The following is a 23,882-nucleotide window of genomic DNA, read 5'->3' as shown; positions in this document are numbered from 1 at the left end:
ATTCTGGTGGTGCTGTTTTTCTGTTTTACGCTTTTCCACAATCTTCTTGATCCTGCGAGTACCACCACTAAATGAGGCCCAAGGCCAACCATGAAAGGCTATCTTGCTGGACTAGGATTAGTCGCTAAATGTTTGACATGTTAAAGATTGAGAGCCCCATCCAATGGTGCGGAGGGGGCGGGGAGAGGGCTTGTGGGAGTGGCACACCTTCACGCTGGCATGTTTGCACTCCCCGGGCAACCCAGTGAAGAGGTGAAACTGCTGGCATGCGGCCACTGCTGGTCTCTAGCAGTGCATCACCCAGCACTGCAGCACCCCTACCACCATGAAAGGCTATCTTGCTGGACTAGGATTGGTATCGCTAAATGGTGACATGTTAAGATTGAAGCCCCGCCAATGAATTAGCGGAGGGAGGAAAACTGTGGGAGTGGCACACCTTCACGCTGGCATGTTTGCACTCCCCGGGCAACCCAGTGAAGAGGTGAAACTGCTGGCATGCGGCCACTGCTGGTCTCTAGCAGTGCATCACCCAGCACTGCAGCACCCCTACCACCACCAGTGTAGCAGGGGCAGTCCGGGGGCATGGCTGGAGGAGGAACCTAGCCATTTGCCGGATTATGGCAGTAGCAGGAAATTTAGACTTCTGCAACCCAAAATTCATCCCCATAGAGACTTTTTGGCAGCTGGGAGGCTGTTGTGTTTTGCAAGCCTCTCTCGGAGCGGCAGGGCAGTTCAGTCTTGGCTTGGCGGCTGCCGTCCTGACCGCTTGGACGGGGCTGTAAGTGATGGCTCATAAAAGCTTATGCTGGAATAAATTGTTAGTCTTCAGGATGCCCCCAAAGTGCTGTTTTATGATTCTGAATGGGTATGTTATGACACTAGAGTGCTTGGAACTGCCACATTTTCTGGGACCTTTTCAAAATGCACTTTGCTGCATTTGAATGGCCTTCTTAGAATCAACATATTCCTATTCTCTCTTAATTTGTGGTAGATATTTTTGACAACTTCCTGGTGTTTTTTTAAAGATTCCTTTCTTGTTAATTTTTAGCATAGAACTTATATTTTTCACTGTCAGCACTGATTTGGCAGTTTCTACTGAAATATTAAGATCCCTCTCTGCCTTTGTGTAGTGATAGCCAACTCATCTGAAAACAATCAAAGTATATTTAGGATTATTTTTTCAAGGGCATTGTAAAATTTAATATATCATCTGAAGTAGCACCATTTCATAAAACAAAGTTATATATGGATTGACTGGAGCTACAGATCGTATTCAAAATTCCTCATGTGCTGCAAAGATATGGTAGCAATAACTTTGCTACTTTATGCAGGTTCTGTAAAAATGCAAGCGGAGCAAAACAAATTGTATATGACTATTGTAAGAAATAACTTTTTTCACTTACCCGCACAGTATCTTCTGTGGATTATGGTTTGTATATTTTATATTAATGTGTTACACTGTATATTATATTTTCATGCTGCAAAAACTGCATTATTTTGTTGGTTAATGTGAACATGTAATTGTTGTTATAGATTTTCAACTAATGGTGAGTGTTTTTTAAAATAATGCAACAGAAAAAAACTGTTTTGTACCAGATCCATTGAAGATTAGTGGTTTTATTAATGGTCTACAGCAGTCCGATTATTTTTTCAATTAAACTAATGGTCTGACAAGTAGTATTTAAGATTAATATGGTAGAGAAAGACGCAGGATACTTCAGACAAAATATATATCCATCTGCTCTTCATTTTTAGATTACAGTTGGCTTGATTTCAAAGCCAAAGCTAATTAGGTTGCATTGTTCTTAGGACATTCAGTATATTCATGTAAAAAAATACTGTCACCATATGGGCTGTTATGAAGGTAAGGAAAAATATCTCTAAGAACTACAAACATAGATAATCATTTTTCACACTTCAAATGTATTTCAATAATTATTCCTTACTTTTCTCCCCAGTGACAACTCCAAAGTGGCTTTTATTTTTCTCCCTTTCTCCGTGTTTTCCACGCAACAAAACTCCTGTGAAGTAGGGTAGACTCAGAGAGTGACTGGCCCAAAATTCCCCACCTACTTTTCTTGCAGAGTGGGGATTCAAACTTAGATCCTAACAGTGCAATTTATGGGGGGGGGGGGGGGGGGGCGGAGATGGGAGAAGGACTCCTGGAAGCAGCATGAGGGCACACCAATGTGGGTGCCCATTCTGCTGTTGTAAGGTACAAATGTGGCAGCAGGCAAATATGCTGGCGGCAGCGCACCATATGACTTGGCGGCACCCAAAACTATAAGTTGCTGCTGCATTGCCACTCGACCAGTGCAAGTGTCCACACCAGTGTGGGTGGGGGTTTTCCAATGGTGGAGCCATCTTTAGTCAGCTTCCAAAGGGCTTTCATCCCAGGTACACCCTCAACAGCAGCCATGGACTTATGCCACTAAAAAACATGGCTTAAGCCGTTGGCCTGTGTGAGGTTTTTTGGATAATCGGGGATTTCTCTCTTTTTCCAACTTCCTGTGCCACCTGAAACTCCTTTAAAGGTGATAAGACGGTGCTGCACCTGCACCATCCCCAGTCACAGCAACCACGAGATGACACATAGGTGTATTCTCCTGCCGTTTGGAATTTGGTTAGTCCTGTAAGGTTAATTAAGTCGAAATGCAAGCTTAATAGGGTAAGTTGGTCACCTGCTACATTTCGAAATATCCCAGTCACAGCAAATGTGCCTGCCTCCCCATGAATTGCACTGTTAGTACACATTTTTACCAGTATGCCATGCTGGCGCTCACAAAGAAGACTTTAAAGAAGATAATTATGTCTCAAACTCCGTTAAAGTTGGCTTCATATTTTAATATATTTTGTGCATTTATATGGCCTTTCTACCCATACAGGTCTTTAGGGCAGCTATTGGATTGGAAAGTAATGAGTACATCCTGTCGTTGGATCCAGTACAAAATGTCCATGTGCAATAGAACTGTTGTGAAAGTTTTTATGCAATCATTTCTGGGCACCATAATATTTAAAGAGGAAAGTGCTATAATGTGTAAAGAGGGAAAGGGTTGCATGTGATCTAGCACAAACAGAACTCCACTAACTCCATTTATTTATCCAGCCCATGGACAGGAGATTTCACCCTTCCTGTGTGTTCTCACACAGCCAAGATAATTTGAAATATCAAAAGGTTAGGGAGAATGTCTAAGCCAGAGGTTTTACTGATTTATCCTGAGAGGTTCATACCAAATATATATATCTGTATTTTGGCTGTGACAAAGCATCATCTTATTGTTACTTTTTCCTGCAGACGCATATACGATTTCAGAAGTGACTTACAAGTGGACTTACAATGCATCTAATTCAGTGGAGGTAGCTGAAGATGGTTCAAGATTGAATCAGTATGATCTTTTAGGTCAAACAGTTGGACAAGAAACAAGTAAATCAAGTACAGGTTAGTATGATGAAAAAGAGTGGTAAAAATAACATGTTGTTGTGTCAGGCTGTGCTTGGGATGTAATGTTTGGACTTGATCTTTCATATTGGCATATTTTGTTTTAGATTTCTGAATTTTTGTATTTTGTTCTTTGGTGGGCCCCCTACTTAATGTGGATTCATAATTTGATTGATTAATGAAAAGCTATAGTTGGTTATTAAATGAAGTGGTATGCCACAACATCTAAGTCCTTCGATGTGCAAACCTGTACTCTGAACAAGAGGCTACTGTTAGCACTGAATATGGAGAAACAGAATGGTTTTCAGTTGACAAAGGTGTCAGAGAAGGATGTATTTTACCTCCCTGTCCATTCTATCAATATACAGAACATGTCATAAAGAAAACTGGATTAGATTTAGATGAAGGTGGAATAAAAACTGGCGGAAGCAATATTAACAATTTTGAGATATGCAGATGACACTCCATTACTGGCAGAAAATAGCGAAAACCTGAAACGACTCCTAATGAAGGTTATAACAGAAAGTACCAAAGCAGGTTTACAGCTGAACATCAAGAAGATAAAAGTAATAGCCTTATTGAATAAAAATATATTAGATAAAGGATGGATTAAATATTCTGATTTATTGAAAAAAGATCAGAGGAATAATGAAATTATGTACAAATTTAAAACTATTGAAGAACTGAAAGAGGAGGGTTGGAATTTAGGTTGGTGGGTATACCATCAACTATACGATATCTTCTCAAAAGAACCTAAGCCGTTCTGGACACATGGAGAAGTAGATAAATTAGAAATGAATTTAATTAAAAAAGATGAGCAGTTAATTAAAAGGATGTATAGTATGTGCTTAGAATTAGAGCTGGAAGAGGAGGTTGTAAAAGATTACATGGTTAAATGGGCTCAGGATTTGGGCCACCCAATATTATTAGAAGATTGGGAGAGAACTTGGAGCACAGGTTTAAAATTTACGCATAGTAATTATATAAAAGAGAATTTTTATAAAATTAGATATAGGTGGTATATTACGCCGACCCAAATAGCTAAAATTACGAAGAAACCTGCGCTTTGTTGGAAATGTGACTTTGAAAATGGCTCTTTTTTTCATCAATGGTGGGCCTGCAAAAAAATTAAGAGGTTTTGGACACAAATTCATATTGAGGTACAGAATATGCTTAAAATAAAAATAAAGTGTTCCCCAGAACTATATCTGCTGGGGATGTGTAATAGCATTACGGATATGGGTAAAAGGAAAACATTTCAATATTTAGCAACAGCAGCTAGAATAGTTCTGGCAAAAAATTGGAAAAGTCCAACTATTCCATCAATGTTTGATTGGAACATGAAGATGTTAGAATTGATTAAGATAGCGCATTTGCCAGGACAGGAGGTGTTAGAAGAAAATTATAACACCAAAAGTCAATGGGAACAATGGAAAATGTATTTAAATAAGAAATACCATATCCAAAGCATGGTATTTTGTTAAAGTTATTAAATTAAAAATAGAGTACGCACAGAAGGAAGTACAATTAAAGAATAATGAATAGAATTGTTCAAGTATTGTTAGAATGGTTTTTTTTTCTTTCTTTCTTCTACTATTTCTTTTTCCTTTCTTGGATGTTTGATTAATCTTCATTAATTACTAATTTGTATGATATGAAGATGTACTAGCTATGTATAATTAATTACAATTCTGTGTTATTGGTTTGTTTGTATTATTTTTCATTTCTCTTTCTATAATAAAGCATTTTTTTTAAAAAAAGAAGATAAAAGTAATGACTACTGAGAGTTACACAACTTTAGGGTTGACAGTGAAGAAATTGAAATTGTTAAAGAATTATTTGACTCCATTTTCAACCAGAAGGGAGACTGCAATCAAGAAGTCAGAAGGAGACAGAGACCATTTATATGTAAACTACTTACCCCATGGATGTTTGCTTTGCAATGGGGTTTTCCCATTTTTTTTGTTTGCACAGGGATTCTCCTCTTGTGAAATGTTCCTAGCCAGGCCAATCAATCATTTGCCTAACCCCCCTTCCTCATTGTTTCCATGCAAGATCCATTTGGGGAGGTTGCCTGCTGTCTTTTCCCCCTGCCATCACTGGTCTAGTGTTAGTTTGTTAGACTGTGTCAATTTCTTGTCAATTTTACTGGGTAGAAATAATAAAAAAGAAAGCCTTTTTGATCCTTTTGAAATGGTGACCCCAAAAGTGCAAGAGACTGCAGTGGTGTGGGCAAGGGAAGAAAGGTAGAAAACCCAAAGAAAGTTAAATGCATGTTGATCTCTTTTGCTTTCCCTGTGAAGGGAGATGAAAAGTTTCCCTTTCAGAGCTTTTGAAACCATGGGGATTCTCTGATCTGACATCAGGGTGAGTGCTGAGGAGGGGAAAACTTGAGCATGAGCAAGAATCAAACTCAAAGGGAATGTACACTCCATGTGAAGGAGACCACACATGTGTAAATGGGCCAAGGCTGACAAGGGCAGCCATGAAGAAGCTAAAAAACATTACTGAGTGTAAGGATAACTCATACCGTAGTTAGCAAAATTTCAAGCTCTTTTTGAATAGCAATTCAGCTTGCAAATCTGACAGTTTCTAGATATCATTTACTTTTTGCAAAAGCCAAATCAAATGTATTACCTTTGGAACTGCTCTGTGGCTGATTTACCAGTACTCCGCATGCACTTAGAATTTTATATATTGTGCAAAAAGGACATAAATTCGGTGGAACATATTCTTTTAAATTTTGATGCCTGCAGATCGCTATATAGACAATTTATTTTTCCCCTGTTGAAGCCAATTCCAAAACAGACATCTTATTTTTATGTTAGATTTTTACTAGAGGATAAAAATCCTAAGATAACCCTGTTGCTTACAAAATGATTATCTGGAACATTGAAAAATGTGTCCTAATTTGTAGTTACATTGTTATCCGTGAAATATGGATGTTTTTATGTCATTTTCAGCATTTTACTGTTTGGTTATTTTGTGACTGTTGGATCTCTGGACTGCAAATAAGTGTGTGTGTGTGTGTGTGTACACTATAGCATTCCTTGTTACTAAGTATAGATGTGAAAATTGGACAATGAAGAAAGCTGACAGGAAGAAGGTTCATTCATTTGCACTGTTGCGTTGAAAGAGAGTGTTATGTGAATAGCCAAAGAGACAAATAAAAAGGTTCTAGATCAAATCAAGCCTGAATTCTCCCAAGAAGCCCTAATGACTAAAACTGAAGCTGGCATACATTGGTCACATTACGAAAATACCAGAGCCACTGGAAAAGACCAATATGCTAGGAAAAGTTGAAGGCAGCAGGAGAAGTGAAAGACCCATCATGAGATGGATTCACTCTATAAAGGAAGCCACAGCTCTCAGCCTGCAAGACCTGAGCAAGGCTATTAACAATAGGAGGATTCATCAGAATCAACTTGACATCACTTAACATCCACAATTTGTGTAATGTAAGAAGAAACTTAAAGTGCTTCAAATTTCAACGTGGCAGATCATAGTCTGTTTCATCATGCTATAATCTGCAACCAACTAATGTTCAGAATCAAGGTAAAGTTGAGGCCCGATTTAGTTGACTTTGGGCTCCCAATGAGAGTTTCTGCTAGTATTTCTCAAGCTCTCCTTGCTACATCTAACAGTATGTCAGCATTACTACGTTTCTTCTACAGCTGTGGCCATTCCTTTATCCCTCCTGCCCTCAAATTTTTCAATGCCAAAGTCGCCTTGAGATTGCTTTACGGAGTCCCAATTTGGATTCAAGCTATTAACCACTCCTTGAATTCCCTTCAATCCAATTTTTTCATAAGATAACTGGACTCCCAAATTGTGTGCCCTGTGCAGCCCTTTGTCTGGAGTTAGGTCAAAACTCCTTGGAATCAGCTGCTTGGCTGAGGGCTTTTAGATTCTGGCTGCAAATCCATTTTCTCTCGGACTGTATTCCCTGTTCCACCGTCTGCTCTCTGACATCCATTCCAACCCCTGGTTTTCCATAATCAAAGAAAATATGGCTTCTATTGGACTGTCAGTGGATTCACTTTGCCCTTTGTCCTATTCAGAAGCCTATAGAAAATTAAAAGGTCAACTATTGGATAGAGTGTTCTCTACCCTAATCACCGCAGCCAAGAAAACATGCTCCCCCTGTATTTTTCTCTCCCATTTGAACAGGGCCACTTGACACACTACCTGTATTGTTTAATAAACCCTGCTCAAAGGAGAGCCATAATGCTCGCCAGGTTTAATGTTATGCCTTCTGCCTTGTTACATGGCAGATTTAACAAGCAAGAAAAGGCTAAAAGATTGTGCCCGTGTAATGATGGCTCAGTTGAATCTCTGGCCCACCAATTATTACACTGTTTCAGATTCAAGGAAATCAGATCCAACTATGTGAATCTTACTCCTTTACATTTACCCAATTTCCCTGATTTATTTAGATTACACTACTTGCTGGACAATCCTGATCCTTCTCTCTGTATGATAGTGGCAGACTTTCTCCTGGAAATTACTAAATGCCAGTAGATTTCCCTCCACTTAACATTTATTTCCTGTACTATATATGTTTTTAATCAGTTTTTTTACTATTGTTGTACTGTTGTCTTTGCCAATAAAGACTTGCTTGCTGATTCAGGTAGTATTTCTCAACCCCAGCTGTTCAGCTACACCTTTCTGAGAAGCAAATGGTTTTGTAACTGATTGAGGTATCAGAAGTATGGTACTCAGATGACACATTGGGTCTGCTATTCAAAGGTTTACAAAGTAAAAATGAATCCAGCTGGTGGTCACATAAATCTTTGAGTATGAATTAAGAAGCATTTTTGGATTTTGAACTTCATTTGGATATTCCAATTTACAGAATTGTTGGGTTTTTAAATAATTTTACAGGGATTTTGTTTTGCTAAGTCAAACAATGTATCTCTAACAGCCCAATCCAAAGGGGGGCAGTGGTAGAGAGGTGGCTGGGGACATTGTCACATCGCTGTTTCCAAAGAGGCAATTGGCAGCACATGTACAAGTGGAGAAGGAGAAATTGCTTTCTTTCCCTGGAAAGCCCATAGAAAGATATGACTCACACCACCCTTTTTGATGGCTTAAGTCTACATTGCTGAAGGGGGAACATTTCCAGTCTGAAACTCCTTTGGGAGCCAACTAGTCAGGTCTGCCCCTTTATTCCAGTGCAGCCTCCTTTAGTGCAGAAGCAATGGCATGGGAGGAAACTTTTGGGTTCCAGCGCTGTGGTGCCCTACTGCCAAGGTAAGTCTCTCCGTGCCAGCATCCATGTGTGCAGTGTTGGAGGCAGTGGCGCTAGCGCAACCCTTCCTCTACTTCCAATGTGACTTCAGTCACTCCCCTTTGGATTTCACAGTAAATTGTAGTCCTCCTTTTTAAAAAAAAATAGTTGTAGAGGTGTTCATAAAGATTTATAGTATTATTCATTATTTGTTATATTTTATTTCTCCAGGTGAATACAAAGTAATGACAGCACATTTTCATTTGAAGAGGAAGATTGGCTATTTTGTGATTCAGACCTATCTCCCCTGCATCATGACTGTCATCCTATCCCAGGTGTCATTTTGGCTGAACAGAGAATCTGTCCCCGCAAGAACAGTTTTTGGTGTGTATTATGATGGGCACTTGAATTTTGTGTTAGCACAAATACAGCTCTGTTTTTCCAGGTGTCAGCAGCAGCACATTTAGTTTGTCTAAATCAGTTTTCTGTCAACAATCTGTGTGTGTGGGATGAAAGTTCAGTGTGCCGAAATGCTGTTATTTCTCTCTAATAATGCTTCAAGTATAGGCTATAGCATTCCAAAGGGTTGAACAGAGGCTTTAATGTATGAAAGACAAGCCTGCAGATTCAGTTGAAATTTGGAGGAGAAAAATGTGACTTAAATTCTTAAGGAAGTTATAATTGTGAAGAGTTTTGAGTTCAGCTGTCCAACATAGATAATCTTCTGGGGTGTACACTTGCACATTCTTTCATAAACATAACCTTCAGGTGTTCCTGTGTTACGACTGTCTCTGGACTGAAATCCTCTATAGAGCAACACCTCAAAATCCTGTACACAACTGTGACAATTTCTTAGTGTTAAAATACCACCCCAAGGATTTTCCATCACTTTTCCACCTTCCCAAATGGACTGGAAAATCCCAGTGAGAATAAAGGGTCAAGGAGAGAGAAAATTTGGCTCGGTTGTAAAAAATCCCTACACAAAACACAAACTGAGGTCTGAAGTAAACCAACAGAGACAAGATGATTTTTTAAAATAAAACTGTACAAGTATAAGGGTGATACAGACTGAGATAAGTGTAAACAGTGGACACAGAGATATGGAGGAGTAGCTTTTAAACAGTACGTGTGTGTGGAGGGATAGGTCTCGGGAGACTCTTTATTACATTATACTCGTTAAATGTTAATGTTACACAGTACTCAGCTGTAATTCTGGCATTCTTCCAGTTCCAAGATTTGTTCTTAGCCCACACTCCTTTGTACTAATCCTTCCACCAAACACAGTTGCCTCACTTCCAGTCCAAGATTCAATGTCAAAACTTAAGTGTCAAAACTCCTGCTTCCCAGATGACAGTTCCTGTTGGCTTGTGGAGCCCTACTCTCATTTATACCTCATTGGTTGCTCAGTGGTGTTTCCTTCTCTCATTCTCTCATTTTCTGTGTTCCTGAAGGACAAACTTGATAAGATGTAGTGAGATCCATTATCAAATCTCCTAGTGGGCTAATTTTTAGTAGCTGTATGTTTTTATCCATGGAGCAAATAGCAGCCCTGTCATGTATGTTACTAAGCACACACAATCTGTGGCTACTTTTGATTTTTAAAAAGCCCCTCTCAGACGGATCCAGTCACAGATGTCCAACCCCCTGCCATGCAGGAATATACAGTCAAAGCACCCTTGACAGGTGGCCATTCAGCCTTTACTCAAAAACCTCCAAAGAAGGAGACTACACCACACTCCAAGGCAGTGTATTCCACAGTCGAACAGCCTTTACTGTCAGGAAGTTCTTCTTAATGTTTAGGTGGAATCTCTTTCTCTGTGCTTTGAATCCATTACTCCTTGTCCTAGTCACTGGAGCAGCACAAAATATGCTTGCTCCCTCATCAACATGGCATCCCTTCAAATATTTAAACATGACTATCATGTCACCCCTTAACCTTCTCTTCTCCAGACTAAACATACCCAGCTCCCTAAAGTTTCTCGTTGTAAGGCATGGATTACAGACTTTTTGCCATTTTGGTCACTCTCCTCTAGACCCGTTCCAGCTTGTCAATATCCTTCTTGAATTGCAGTGCCCAGAACTGGACACAGTATTCCAGGTGAGGTCCAGTGGTGGGATTCAGCAGGTTCACACCACTTCGGCAGAACCGGTTGTTAAAATGGTGCTTGTAAACAACCAGTTGTTAAATTACTTGATTCCCACCACTGGAACCGGTTGATAAATTATTTTAATACCACCACTGGTGAGGTCTGACCAATGCAGAATAGAGTACTATTATTACATCCCTTGATCTAGACACTATATTCCTATTGATGCAGCCCAGAGTTGCATTGGCTATCTTGGCTGCTGCATCACACTACTGACTCATGTTCAGTTTGTGGTCTAAGACTCCCAGATCTTTTTCACATGCACGGTTGTCAAGCTAAGTGTCTCCCATCCTGTATTTGTGTATTTCATTTTTTCTGCCTAAGTGTAGTATCTTACATTTATCTCCGCTGAAATTCATGTTGTTAGTTTTAGTCCAACTCTCTATCCGTCTAGGTCATTGTGAATTCTGACCCTGTCCTAAGGGGTATTAGCTACCTCTCCTAATTTGGTGTCATCTGCAAATTTGATTTGCATGCTCTCTATTCCATCATCCAAGTCATTGATTAAAATGTTGAATAGCATTGGGCCCAGGACAGAACCCTGTTGCACGCCACAAGTCACTTCTCTCCAATATGAAGATTAGCCATTGGTGAATGCCCTTTGGGTTCAGTCAGTCAACCAACTTCAATTCCATCTAACAGAAGCATTGGCTAGCCCAGGGGTAGGGAACCTGCGGCTCAAGAGCCGCATGCGGCTCTTCTGCCCTTGCACTGCGGCTCCACGAGCCGAGCCGCCAGCCCCATCCTTGCCTGCCCTGCAGGCAGCAGGGCAAGTGCACCAATTGCCCGCAGCCGGCTGGGCCACACCACAGGCTTCCCCTCTCGCCTGTTCAAGCGGGGCGGGTGCTTTCCTGCCGGCTGGCAAGGCCAAGCCGCTGGCTTCATCCTTGCCTGCCCTGCAGGCAGCAGGGTGGGCGCACCAATTGCCCAGCTTCCCCTCTCGCCCGCCCCGTTGGAGAGGTGAGGCCGAGCCGCTGGCTGCATCCTTGCCCGCCCTGCAGGCAGCAGGGCGGACACATCCATGCACTTCTTAGAATGAGCGGAGTAAAAGGTAAAAAACCCAATATATACAGTGTTATCTTTATTTTAAATGTCAAAAATTATTTGCGGCTCCAAGTGTTTTCTTTTCCCGTGGAAAACAGGTCCAAATGGCTCTTTGTGTGCTAAAGGTTCCCTACCCCTGGGCTAGCCCACATTTTACTAGCTTCCTTGCAAGAATATCATGTAGCACCTTGTCAAAGGCCTTACTAAAATCAAGGTATGCTACATCCACAACATTCCCTTTGTCTACCGAGCTTGTCATTATATCAAAAAAGAGATAATATTAGTCTGACATGACTTGTTTTTGAGAAACCCATGTTGACTTTTAGTGATCACAGTATTCCCTTTTAAGTTCTTGCAGGCTGTCTGTTTAATTATCTGCTCTAGGAAAAAAAGCAGAAAACTTTTAAGAACTTGCAGCAATGAGACAGTTTTAATATTCAAGCTCTTCAGTTCCTTTCATTTATGGTATCTCTTTAATGTGCCTGACCTCAACTGTCCATGGTGAATCATAACTGAACGATTTGTTTGTCTCTACCATGCTTCAAATTATCCCATGGACCAAGTTGCAGTGTTAGTTGAATTAATCTTAAATGTAGTCTTTCTAGAAGCTGCCTTTGAAAAGTGTTTGAAGCTCTAAGAACTAGACATGGAGCCGACACAAAGTTTGTTTGATTCAGAATTTCATTTTTAAAAGGTTTTCAGAAGTGGTTCTGGTGGCTTTTCCCGGCTATGTGGCCATGGTCTGGTGGATCTTGTTCCTAATGTTTCGCCTGCATCTGTGGCTGGTTTTTGGAAGGTTTTCTTCTGGGAGAATGGCCAAAAGAATTTGACCCTGTTGAGACTTCATGGGCATTTTAGTGGCCTTCAGTGCCATCAACCATGGAGTCTTTCTGATCAGGATGACTGAGACATCAGTTGGGGCCACTGCAGTCTGCTGATTTGTTCCTTGTTGAGCTGTCCAGCATCAAAAGGTGTGTGTGTGTGTGTGTGTGTGTCTGTGTGTGTCTGTGTGTGTGTGTCTGAGAATGACACATAACAGCTTGGACTTCTAGAATTTGTCTTGTGAATTGTGAGTTCCATCTTGTTCTCTATATTCATCCACCTTTATGAGAAAGTGTAGGGAGAGGTTGTCTAAGGATCTGTAGTTAGATTTTATATCAGTGTACTGATGACACTCCAATCTATTTCTCCTTTCATCCGAGTCAGTTGATGCCTATAGACAGCTATGGCCAACTTACTTGGGATTTTATCAAATTGTAACTTTGATCTAAGAAGCTTCATCTCTTGATAGTCCTTGTTGGTGTAAGGTCCAACAGTTTCTGTTCCGGGCTCTGCCAAACTAGCTCAGCTGACTGCCTCCCACTGAACTGCCCAGAGATCAGACGGCACTTGTTCAGCAAAAACTCACTCCAGTCCCTGAGAAGCAGATATTGACACTGTGGTAGCATCCTCTGGCAAATGCATAATCTGATTTGATCTCTGGATCTACTGTACTCCTCCACAAATAATTCCCTGTTCTTACCTGCAACGACATGAAGATAGAACTGGATGCCTAACAGTGTTTCAGCTTTTTTTTTTTACAGTCTTATAGTGTGGGTATGTTGGGCATATGTTTGAGGGGGAAAAACTTCTATAAAAAGCAGGTTTCTCATCTATCAAATCACAAACTGCTTTTGGAAATTTTTTTCGGGTCTGAAATACTCCCATGCAAACTAATGCACTGAGTGTGCTGCCAAGTAAATAAAAAAATGAAATTGACCAGGGCTGTCAACAGCTAAAAAAAGGTTCGGTCAGCTTCATTTTTAACATTCTGAGAGAGCACACCACCTATTAGCTTGAAAAAAAATAAATAACACAACATTTAATAGACTGCTGACTAGAAGTCTCATAGATATGGATCTGATCTGTTGAGAAATCCAAAAAGGAGGAAAACGTGATTTGATGACAAAATCTGATTACACTGGATTTCAAGATGATGAATTGTGTCAGTCATGTGCAGTCTACAGCCAAACAGGATCACACCATTGGTAAGCCCTCCAATACCTCCAGTCATATGCTTTTTGATAGTTTGATTTTTGTAGGGATTGGAGTGGGGGAACTTTGGCAGTTATAAGAAAATTATATTAGTACAGTAAAAGCTTTGTTATCCAGCATTTGATTATCCATAAGGCTCAGTTCACCTGCTCCTCCCCTTTAGCCAAATTAGCCTTGCATTTTTAGGTGCATATGTGCCTCATTCCTTCTTCCAGCTGTTGCTGTTATTCTGAAAGCCATTTCTGCCAACTGATGGCCTTGTTGAGTTCCTCCTCCTCCCTTGGGCTATCAGGAATCAGTTCTGCTGGAAAGCTCGGTGGCAGCTGGCCTGCTTTCCTTCCCGCCATGTAGGAAGGCTACATGGTGCAGGTGGAAGGGGAAGCAAACTGCCAGGCATGGGGGCTGTTGCTATGGTGCTCTCAATAGGGTGGGGTTCTGCAGCTGTGGATTCTTCTAAGTAGGGTGTGGGGCACAGCAATAAGCTTGAGTATCCAGCACATTTGATTAACCAGGGATCCCATTCTGAGTGAATTGTCAATACCAAAGCTTTTGCTGTACTAGCCTACATGGTCAATGAGTCTTGATTATAATTTTGAGCCAAGTGTCATGTATTTTTGGATGTGTTTGGGTGGTACTCATACAATATTCCTAGGGTAGTATCATATAATACATCTATCATTTGGAATTTTGGTTTCCCTTGGTTCTTTTCATTGGAGGCCAAATCAAGCTCTTCCAGCATCATTATATGAAGAAGAAGAGTTGGATTTATATCCCCCCTTTCTCTCCTGTAAGGAGACTCAAAGGGGCTTACAAACTCCTTTCCCTTCCACCCTCACAATAAACACACTGTGAGGTAGGTGGGGCTGAGCTCCAAAGAACTGTGACTAGCCCAAGGTCACCCAGGTGGCATGTGTTGGAGTACATAAGCTAATCTAGTTCACCAGATAAGCCTCCACAGCTCAAGTGGCAGAGCAGAGAATCAAACCTGGTTATCCAGATTAGAGTGCACCTACTCTTAACCACGACGCCACATTGGCTCTTATACTAATTATACTAATTAAGTAATTTGTAATCATGTTTTGAACTCCCTGTGATAAGCATCCCTTTTTGAATTAACCCTGGCTGATGCCCCCCCCCCTTATTTTTTTTCCTGTAGGAGTAACAACTGTACTGACTATGACAACTTTAAGCATCAGTGCTCGAAATTCCCTGCCCAAAGTTGCCTATGCAACAGCCATGGACTGGTTCATCGCTGTTTGTTATGCTTTTGTATTCTCTGCCTTGATAGAGTTTGCCACTGTAAATTACTTCACAAAAAGAGGATGGGCTTGGGATGGGAAAAGTGTAATCAACGATAAGGTGAGTGATAATAAAATGTGTTTAAAGTTCCTTCTGATTCCAAGAAATCAATTTAGCAGCATCTACTTTTGATAGCTTTCTATTACTGAAAAATAATTGAAGTCTTAAGCCAATAAAAAGACAGAGTCGATTAAAGCCAGAATAGATAGGACGAGAAGTTGACAGTTTGGGCACACATTTCTGCAGAAATTAAATTGTACATATGGAGTCTTTCTCCATCTGTCACTCTGAGGAAACAAATATTGTTCCAGGGCTTTCAACGAATTAAACAGTGGTCCATTTTTACCTGATAAATATCCAAAATAATCTTAGGCAGCACTCTATTATCCTCAGGGGTTCTTTGTGTGAAAATGAATGAAGCTGAAGCCATTTCCCATTGAAAAATCTTTAATCAGGCTTAATTAAACAAAGCATCTTGCATTAAACCACTGGTACTAATAGCTTAACATATAAAATGCAATATCTGATTTTGGTAACCAGGACAAATGTCAGGCAGCTAGGTGTGTAGGAAGAAGAAAGTCACCTTATTCTTTCCTTATGAAGCACCTGAAAAGCCGTTCTCAATCTCATTTCAGAGCCTAGTTCCAGGTTTCCTTCCGGACTTTCCCACCTGAAACAAATTTGTTCATCAGATTATAAACTGGTTCTTTTTGGGTGCATGAACAATTATACGGTTATTGTAAAAAATTATCCTTCCCTTCCTCCAAGGAATTAGGGCAGTGCCTGTGGAATGATCCAGTTTTCCTCACAACAAGCCAGTGGTTAACAGCTGGCCCTAGAAAAAAACTTTGTGGTTCTGAAAAAAAACATTATTTCTTTCATTTTATATGATGCATGTATCTATACAGATATCATCTCAGAAGAGGCATTCACCCCTGCATGAAAGGGGAGAAGGAAGAATGTCTTTGCTAAGAAATGCATCTGTTTGCTATATTTAATGTTAAGTCACAGTTCTCTCAGAACCCTCTCAGCCCATGGGGAAGCAGGCAATGGCAAACTACCTCTGAATGTCTCTTGCCTTGAAAACTCTACAGAGTCACCATAAGGCAGTTGTGACTAGTTGGCGAACACACACACAAGTGGTTAATGGATAGGGCTATCAAAAACAGAAGAAGAGGGAAAACACCAAAGCTTGTATTTCTTATACATTAATCCTTAAGATGTGCAAAGCTGTGATACTCTGTGGAGCCATTTTGCGCAGCATGAAGTAGAGCTAGCATGTGTGACTGAGGCCTGGATGAGAGAAGGCGAGACAGCCTCCCTGAAAGAACTGGACTTCCAATGTTTTTTGATCCTTCACCAGTCATGAATTAAGGGTCGGGGAGAGGGGAGGGTGAATCAGACTCCTGAAAATCCAAAGCCTGTACTATATAATTAACATAAAAGTTTAATCACAAAGAAGCTAAAAAACCCAGTTCTGTTTGACCCCATTACTTAATGGGATTGGATTTGTGAACTGGTTCAGAGTTCCTGGTTTAATCCTAACTTTGAGATTTGAATGTAATTCCCTGAAAAGTTTAAGTAACCTTCTATCAATATTAGTATTTAACTTTTGCCACAGCCTAGAATGGTGTGTAGACTCAAAGGTTGAAGATAGATCAACAAACGTGGCAAATAACCAGCATCTCAAGTTTTGGGGTAATTTTGGGTCAGGGTCAGGCAATAATTGACTGTACTGTGTCCCTTTCTGACTTCGACTTGTTCAGAATTTAGGAATTTGAGGAATCTGCTCACTTTACTAAGATTATTCAGTGGATAGCATGCACACGTTTTGGAGGAGATATCAAGAAGACTGATTGGACAATAATTTGCAGAATCCTCACAATTGCCTTTTTGTAATAGGGACAATTAAGCTCTGCTTCAAATTTGGAGTTTTTACACATGTTAAGCTCAGTAAACAATGAGGTGAAAATGGTGGACCACTTGTGAACTTTATATACCTTTTGGGGGGATCATATCTTCCCCTGGGGCTTTATTGAAGGTTAAGGAGTAAATCAACTGAGTGTATTGTTGTAATTGAATCCCAATGAGGAAGGGGGTCAAAATCCATGAGGAGTGGATATAGATCTGATCTCTGTTGACAAAATGCCCCAGTTAGATCACTTTCCCTTGAAGGCCTATCTGGATTTCCCTGCCCCTCCCTGTGTAGGTGGTGAGTGGATTTATGCTCACTCATGGAGACTTATGGATCAATTAGTTTTCAGAATGCTTGATGACACACCATAAGAAATAACCTGCTGGTAGACCCTGGCCCTAGAAGTATCCGGCTGTCTTGAATCATAGCCAGAGCCTGGGGTATACTCTGTCAGCTGAGACTCGGGCCCTGGCTCAGTTGTAGAGGGCCTGCAAGATAGAGATGTTCTACCAGGCCCTGTGATTGAAGTAGTGATGGTTACATCATTGCTGGCCTCCCTATTCCTTATTTTATCTTTATATTCTGTTTCCCTTGATTCTTTTTATTTACCATCTTATTTTTTTTGTAAATTGATTCAGTTTTGGTTGGTTCTTTCCTTTTGTTCCTCTTCTTTGGATCGTCACCTAGATAGTGAAACCAATTGGGAATTTACTGTTGTAATTTAAAACTGAATATTAAATACTTTGATAGCCTAAATTTTTAAGTTGTTAGCCTCCTTGATTGGGAAAGGGCAAGACAAAAATCGAATTATTATTAATATTAATATTAATATTATTATTAATAATAATAATAATAATAATAATAATAATAATAATAATAATAATAATAATAATAATAATAATAATAATAATAATAATAATAATAATAATAATGAATAAGTTAGTTTGTGCTAACTTTACTGCGTAATGCAATCCTATACAATAAGTGCTGTGGAGGCAAACTGGTCTCTGTAGACTGCACACCAGTTGCTAATGCCTATAGAAGACTCCTACAAATGTTCAGGATCATGAGTTTGTACTTGGGCTCAAGCAATGACCAGACTGTTAATATACTTGTTAAATAAGCATCCCCAGCTGCCTCCATATCCCAGTTTTTCCAGGCTACATTTAAATCAATGTCTTAGCTAGATGAAGGCTTTGCACAGCCTCAGTAGACTTTCTTATGTGGTGGTGGTGGAGGTGCAGCGTCACCCATTTATGATAGTTTTGTCACAACTGTTCCTCCTCATGGCTAGTTAGTGCTTCATGAGGACGAAACTATTAAATACATTTGACAAAGATTCATATTACTTTAGGGCTGCAGTAAAAATCTGCAAATTTCAGTTTCAGTTGCTGTGCTAATGACACGTCCTCCATAGCTGTGCCTCCATTTCTTCTTTCTGAAATTTTCACATGAGAAGCCGAACCCAGTCACCTTGTAAGCAGTGTGATGATGTCATGCCCATTATGAAGTTATGACATCAGCAGACTTCAGTTATAAATTTACTACCAATCATATTTGCCTATGCCACTGTAGGGCAAAAGAGACTGAGAACAAATGAAGAGAAGATCAACAAATATGAAAACATTTTTGCAAGGAGTCCTAGAAGCAGGGGTGCATTTTTCGGTGTTGCCACCAGTGATCCCGGATACCAGCAAGTTGTTTCAGTTTGGTCTTATTGTACTCACGTTTGTTTAGATTTATTTTATATGTTTATTTATTTCATTTAAAAGATTTTTTGCCCAACTTTCAATCTAACCAGAGTCACCAAAGCAGCAAATATTGGCACTATCTTTGGACAGCATGCATATACCGCTCAGTCAGTCAATATAGGGCAAAATTGAAAATCTAAAATTCCCCTGGAAGGATCCAAAAATGAAACAAAAAGTATGATATATGCCAGTTATACTGAAGCCTGGGGTATTACATTGTATGTAGGGAGAAAGGCTATTTGTAGGAATGTGTTTTATCTAGGTTTGCATATATTCATACCAGACCTGCCATACAGATGGCCATGCAACATACTGTCATCAGAATTCACCTTCAAGTTATATGGGTACATGTATTAAAGTTTGTGTACTCCTGGTATCAAGTTTTTCACTAGTGTATGAAACATGTATTATTCTCATTTCACTGAATTTATAGGCTGTAAGGCTCTTGATTGCTGTGCCATTCATTCTTGCAGTCCACATGGCTATTGCTAACCTTCCGGATTTTCTCTCCCTCTCTGTCTCTTCACTATCCCATGGAACAGAAATAATATGTATCTGCGGAATCTATTAACAAGATCACTCAGGCATGCTGTTTTTCCCATTTCTAGGCACTACTGAATTCTAAAATGTTGCAAAGCTGTTGCAAAGACAAAAATGTAAGATGTATTCTGTCTAGCTTGGTATTTTCTTATAAGCAACCCAGTTGCAACATTTGCTTGCACTTTTCATTGGATCATAAATGAAAGTATACTTGCAATAAGGGCTGTTTCAAATGTGACTAGATGACTAGTGTTCAAGTGGAAATCAGCAACTGTCATGTAGGACGGACGCTGTATTAAAAAGGGGAATTAGGCAACGCTGGGTGAAAATGCTGGCTGGGTCTAGGCCATTATTTTAAATGATGAAATTGGAGGTTGTATGATAAACACATTAGTTCAATGGTATACATACACTTCTGTTGTTCCTATTGTGATCAAACAGGTTTTATAGCTTGATGCAGCTACAAAACCTTGCAAGTTGAGATGATTGTAGAGATGAACATAGACCATGGGCAAATAATGGGTTGGATCCTTTGGATCCATTCTGTGGATGGTTGTGGCTTTCCTTCACTCCAGAAAATGATGCCTTCCCCTGATGCAAGAAGCTCTTCTGTTAGCCTTTTACATCAGGAGAAAGTGCTTTGCAGCGGAGAAAGGTAGATGCCACCATAGGGGAACACAGCTGTAGAATCCAGCCCAATGTTTCTGCCACACCTCTTTCGATTATCTTGAAAGTTATTTTCTGTCTTTGACAGATTCACTCAGTGGCACCTTTTGGGCTTTTAAACATGCAACTCATTGATACGATTGTACTATTCCTGTAATAATCTTAACTCATTACGCATGTCTTATTTGTCAAAGATATGCTGATATATGCATGAAGCCAATTTCTTTTAACCACTTTCCATCTTTTAACAGAAAAAAGAGAAAGCATCTGTCATTAAGAAAAACAATGCCTATGCAGTGGCAGTGGCCAATTACGCACCAAATATTACCAAGGACTCGGTTCTCCCGACAATCTCCAAAAGCGCTACCACTTCGGAGCCAAACAAGGCAAAGCCAGAAGCCAAGCCACAGGAAGCAAAGAAAACCTTCAACAGCGTTAGTAAAATCGACAGGATGTCAAGAATAGTCTTTCCAGTTTTATTCGGTAGTTTCAACTTAGTGTACTGGGCTACATATCTCAACAGGGAACCTGTCTTACATGGATTTGAACCAGCGCAATAAGACCTTAATTTTCTGCCGGGGGTGTATAGCATCATTATAATCAGATTTGTTTTCCTTTGTATAGCACGACTAATAACTGCTAATCAGTGAACCAATATGTACAGAATGTATATAGGTACTTTGTCCATGTATCTCCCAAACGAGGTACGCAGAGTTTATTCCTGGGATCTGTAAACAGATAGTACCCATGGCAAATATAGTCTGCTCTCCTGTCCATGTGAGTTCTCCTCCTAAAGTGGGATTAGGGTATGCTGAATTATATCCATACAACCATATATGGTCCTACATGACTATTTAATAACACTATTTTTTTAATTTAAAGTTTAAGATATTTTTCTATAAAATGACTGATTCTACTTTAATGCAAAGAAGCTATCATTTAAAAGAGAGGGATTTTTTTAACAAAATAATCTTAATAATTTCTTATGGTAGCAGAGCCCATGTAAATATTATAGATGCGTGGTAAAATCAAGTATTCTCTTATTCTCAATCATTACGATTGCTAGTTGCATTTAAAAGCTTTTGGAATGTCAAGGTTAGCTTTTTCCTTACTTTTGAGTTGAGTTTTGCTGATCGGTAGTGTGGCTGGTGCTTGTGGGTCCTTCTGCCACAACAAGAAAACAGATGTCAGCTTTAGTCCAGTGCAGCAGAGCCAACAACTGTTGCTCTACCAAGAGCCTTCTCCTTTGGTCCATTGTGCAAGTGTCATACCAAAGTGCTTGCCCAAAACTGGTGGGTGTGGGAAATGGAGGCAATCGGGCACCATCTGAACCAAGGCTTCTATACTGCAGTGACAATCAACACTGTCTGTTCAAAATAGTTGCGCTGTACCAAAGCAAACAGCATACAATAGCACCACCCTTGATTACTGATCTTGATCCCCCCCCCAAATTCCAACTCCCCCCAATATTCTTCTACCTATATAAATTGCCTGATATGTTTTAGATTCGGCAACCCTTCGCCAAGGGTAATAAGTACAAATTATTCAAAGTGAAGCTGTGTTGATTGATAATAGTGTCACCATGTCTCATTTACTTGGTGTTTTCCATTGACAGCCGAGTGCAAAATGTCCTGTGTGACATCCTAAGGGCTGTTTGTTCAGACAGGTGGAAGCAGACAGTGGTGTTTGTCTGAGAAGTAGGATGGAGCCCTCTAAGTGGGAGGTCTCATTTTCATGGCAATGGCATAAAATCAGAATTTATTTCCAATTACCACTCAGGATCAGGGGTGTAAATAGTAAGAGCAAAGTCAGTGTCTTCAATTAGTTGATGTGCAGTAAGAATACCCTCCAGTAGTATAAATTTTGGATTTCTCAAGTGAGCCATCTCAGAATTGGCTTATGCATGCGTGTACATCTCTATACTTGATTACTGTGCATTGGATAACTTGCAGCAGACTGTATAAATGGATTCACTGAAAAGTACTGCTTTTTGAAGTGATCTGAGGAACTTTCATTCTGTGCTATTATACCTGTGATGAGTCATTCAGACATGCAGATCATTCAAAGGACGAACAAGTTCACTAGATTAAGAAAATGTCACTTTCAGATCTGGGGTGATTTGTATTAAATACTAGATACAGATGTATCCAGGTTGTAATGCCTAGGCAATTTGATTCCCAAAATCCTAAACAGAGATGCTTGATTATATAGTAATAGGCTAATCTCAAAACAAATGACAGCATTCATAAGGCACTTTTCAATATTTTCAATATTTCTCATTTTGTGAACCCTTTTAATAAGGAAGTGTTGGTATGAACATTCAGATATTATTCAGAACTCAGTATATTGGAAATATAAGAATTCCTTATTCACAGTTTCCAATTTACAGTTTCAGAGAAATCTGCCTTAAATTGAAAGAAAAGGCTTCCTCTACACTATTTATATGTCCATAGAGGCCATTGGAAATAGCGTTTGTTTGTTTTTTACTTTCAGTTTCATGAGGGCATCCTCACGCATTAAATAATTATTGCTGCTTTTGTAAATTGCACTTTTACATTTTGCTGGCATAAATTTACAACAACTTTATATATTAGAAATGATTTTGCTAAGAGGTGAAGGTTATTTTTAAAAAACTAAACTTCAGTGCGTCACCGGTACTTAAAAACAAATGGAAACAAAAATGGAGCTGCTATTTGAAATTTTTTGTATGACATTTAATACTGATTGATTAACTGTCTCTTCTGGAACCTTTGCAAATGTTCCTTATACCCTCAAAGGCCCTTTAAATCATATCACCAACATTGTATACTACATTTAGCTTTTAATAATGTATTTGGCCAATCAAAAGTATTTTGATTCACATACATATTAGCAGTTATTAGTTGACCTTTTTAAAAACAACAGATACACCTTTACAATGGTGTCTTTATAGTAGAAACCAATGTAGTCGTATAGTGTCATTTATTGCAGTTTTGTACAGTACTTGAGTAAAGTGCATAAACTAAATATTGAAGTTTAACAACACTGTATAAATATTTCTAAAACAAATTTTAAAATTACTTTAAGATGTGAAAGCAAAACACCATGCACAACCAAACAATATTTTTTATTTGCTGTTTTAATTTTTCTGTATTTGTTTTATCCAGTGTGAGTTCTGGTTTTTGCTTTGCATGAGAAATATTGACAGCAAGGTCACAAATTATTGGTTAGGAGACAGCTCTTCTGAGGTTAAATCAAATAGGATATTTCCTACAATGGGAAAAGGTTGAAATAATTTGAACCATTACCACTCCCCTTGGTATAGTCCTTTGACCCCTCTCAAATAAATTCCACCCATTGTCATCAAGGATAGTTGAAAAATGAGCACTTTATTTGAAACATAAATATAGAAAATCCTTATTTTCATACCTATTTATATATAAATGTAGATCTGTGTAATACAGAAATGTGTGCAATAGTGTGATGAATCTGTACAAGGATGGAAGGTGAGCAATAAAAAGAGAACTTCATGATATAGATAAACACATCTAAAATGTTTTATTTGTAAATTAAAAATTTACCCTTTAATACTACACTGTCCAGGTACAATAAATATATAAATATGTACATTTGTAAATACTGATAATGTAGAAAGTTTTCTTCAATATTATCTTTCCTTTTTGACAAAGGGCTCTGACCAAAAGTAATTTTTACAGAGGGCCCATCTCACTGACATTGTCTTGTTCTTTTTAAGTGTTACATTCTCAACTGCTCCTCATGGGAAGAAAACTGAGATGGACCACATTATGGGAGTGACACCATTTCTCCCTAGCTTTAA

The 23,882-nt window shown here is 39.3% G+C and overlaps 1 protein-coding gene across 3 annotated transcripts in view; it reads left to right on the top strand.

Moving 5' to 3' along the window:
• GABRA2 (gamma-aminobutyric acid type A receptor subunit alpha2) overlaps positions 1-23,587 on the top strand; it is a 45,738-nt gene extending 22,151 nt beyond the window's left edge. Inside the window, exons 4-8 of one of the 3 annotated variants that reach the window (XM_048509601.1) lie at positions 3,296-3,439; positions 8,901-9,053; positions 15,051-15,253; positions 19,468-19,515; positions 20,317-23,587. In XM_048509601.1, coding sequence (XP_048365558.1) covers positions 3,296-3,439; positions 8,901-9,053; positions 15,051-15,253; positions 19,468-19,515; positions 20,317-20,625 — 857 coding nt within the window. In that variant the 3' untranslated portion in view covers positions 20,626-23,587. Of the gene's footprint in view, positions 1-3,295; positions 3,440-8,900; positions 9,054-15,050; positions 15,254-19,401; positions 19,516-20,316 lie in introns of those variants that run through there. The other 2 variants (XM_048509602.1, XM_048509603.1) reach the window with 2 other exon arrangements.
• The last annotated feature ends 295 nt before the right edge of the window (positions 23,588-23,882 follow it).

The sequence above is a fragment of the Sphaerodactylus townsendi genome, linkage group LG10 (genome assembly GCF_021028975.2).
Source record: "Sphaerodactylus townsendi isolate TG3544 linkage group LG10, MPM_Stown_v2.3, whole genome shotgun sequence".
In the NCBI taxonomy this organism is placed as follows: Eukaryota; Metazoa; Chordata; class Lepidosauria; order Squamata; family Sphaerodactylidae; genus Sphaerodactylus; species Sphaerodactylus townsendi.
This window is presented reverse-complemented; position numbering and strand designations above follow the sequence as displayed.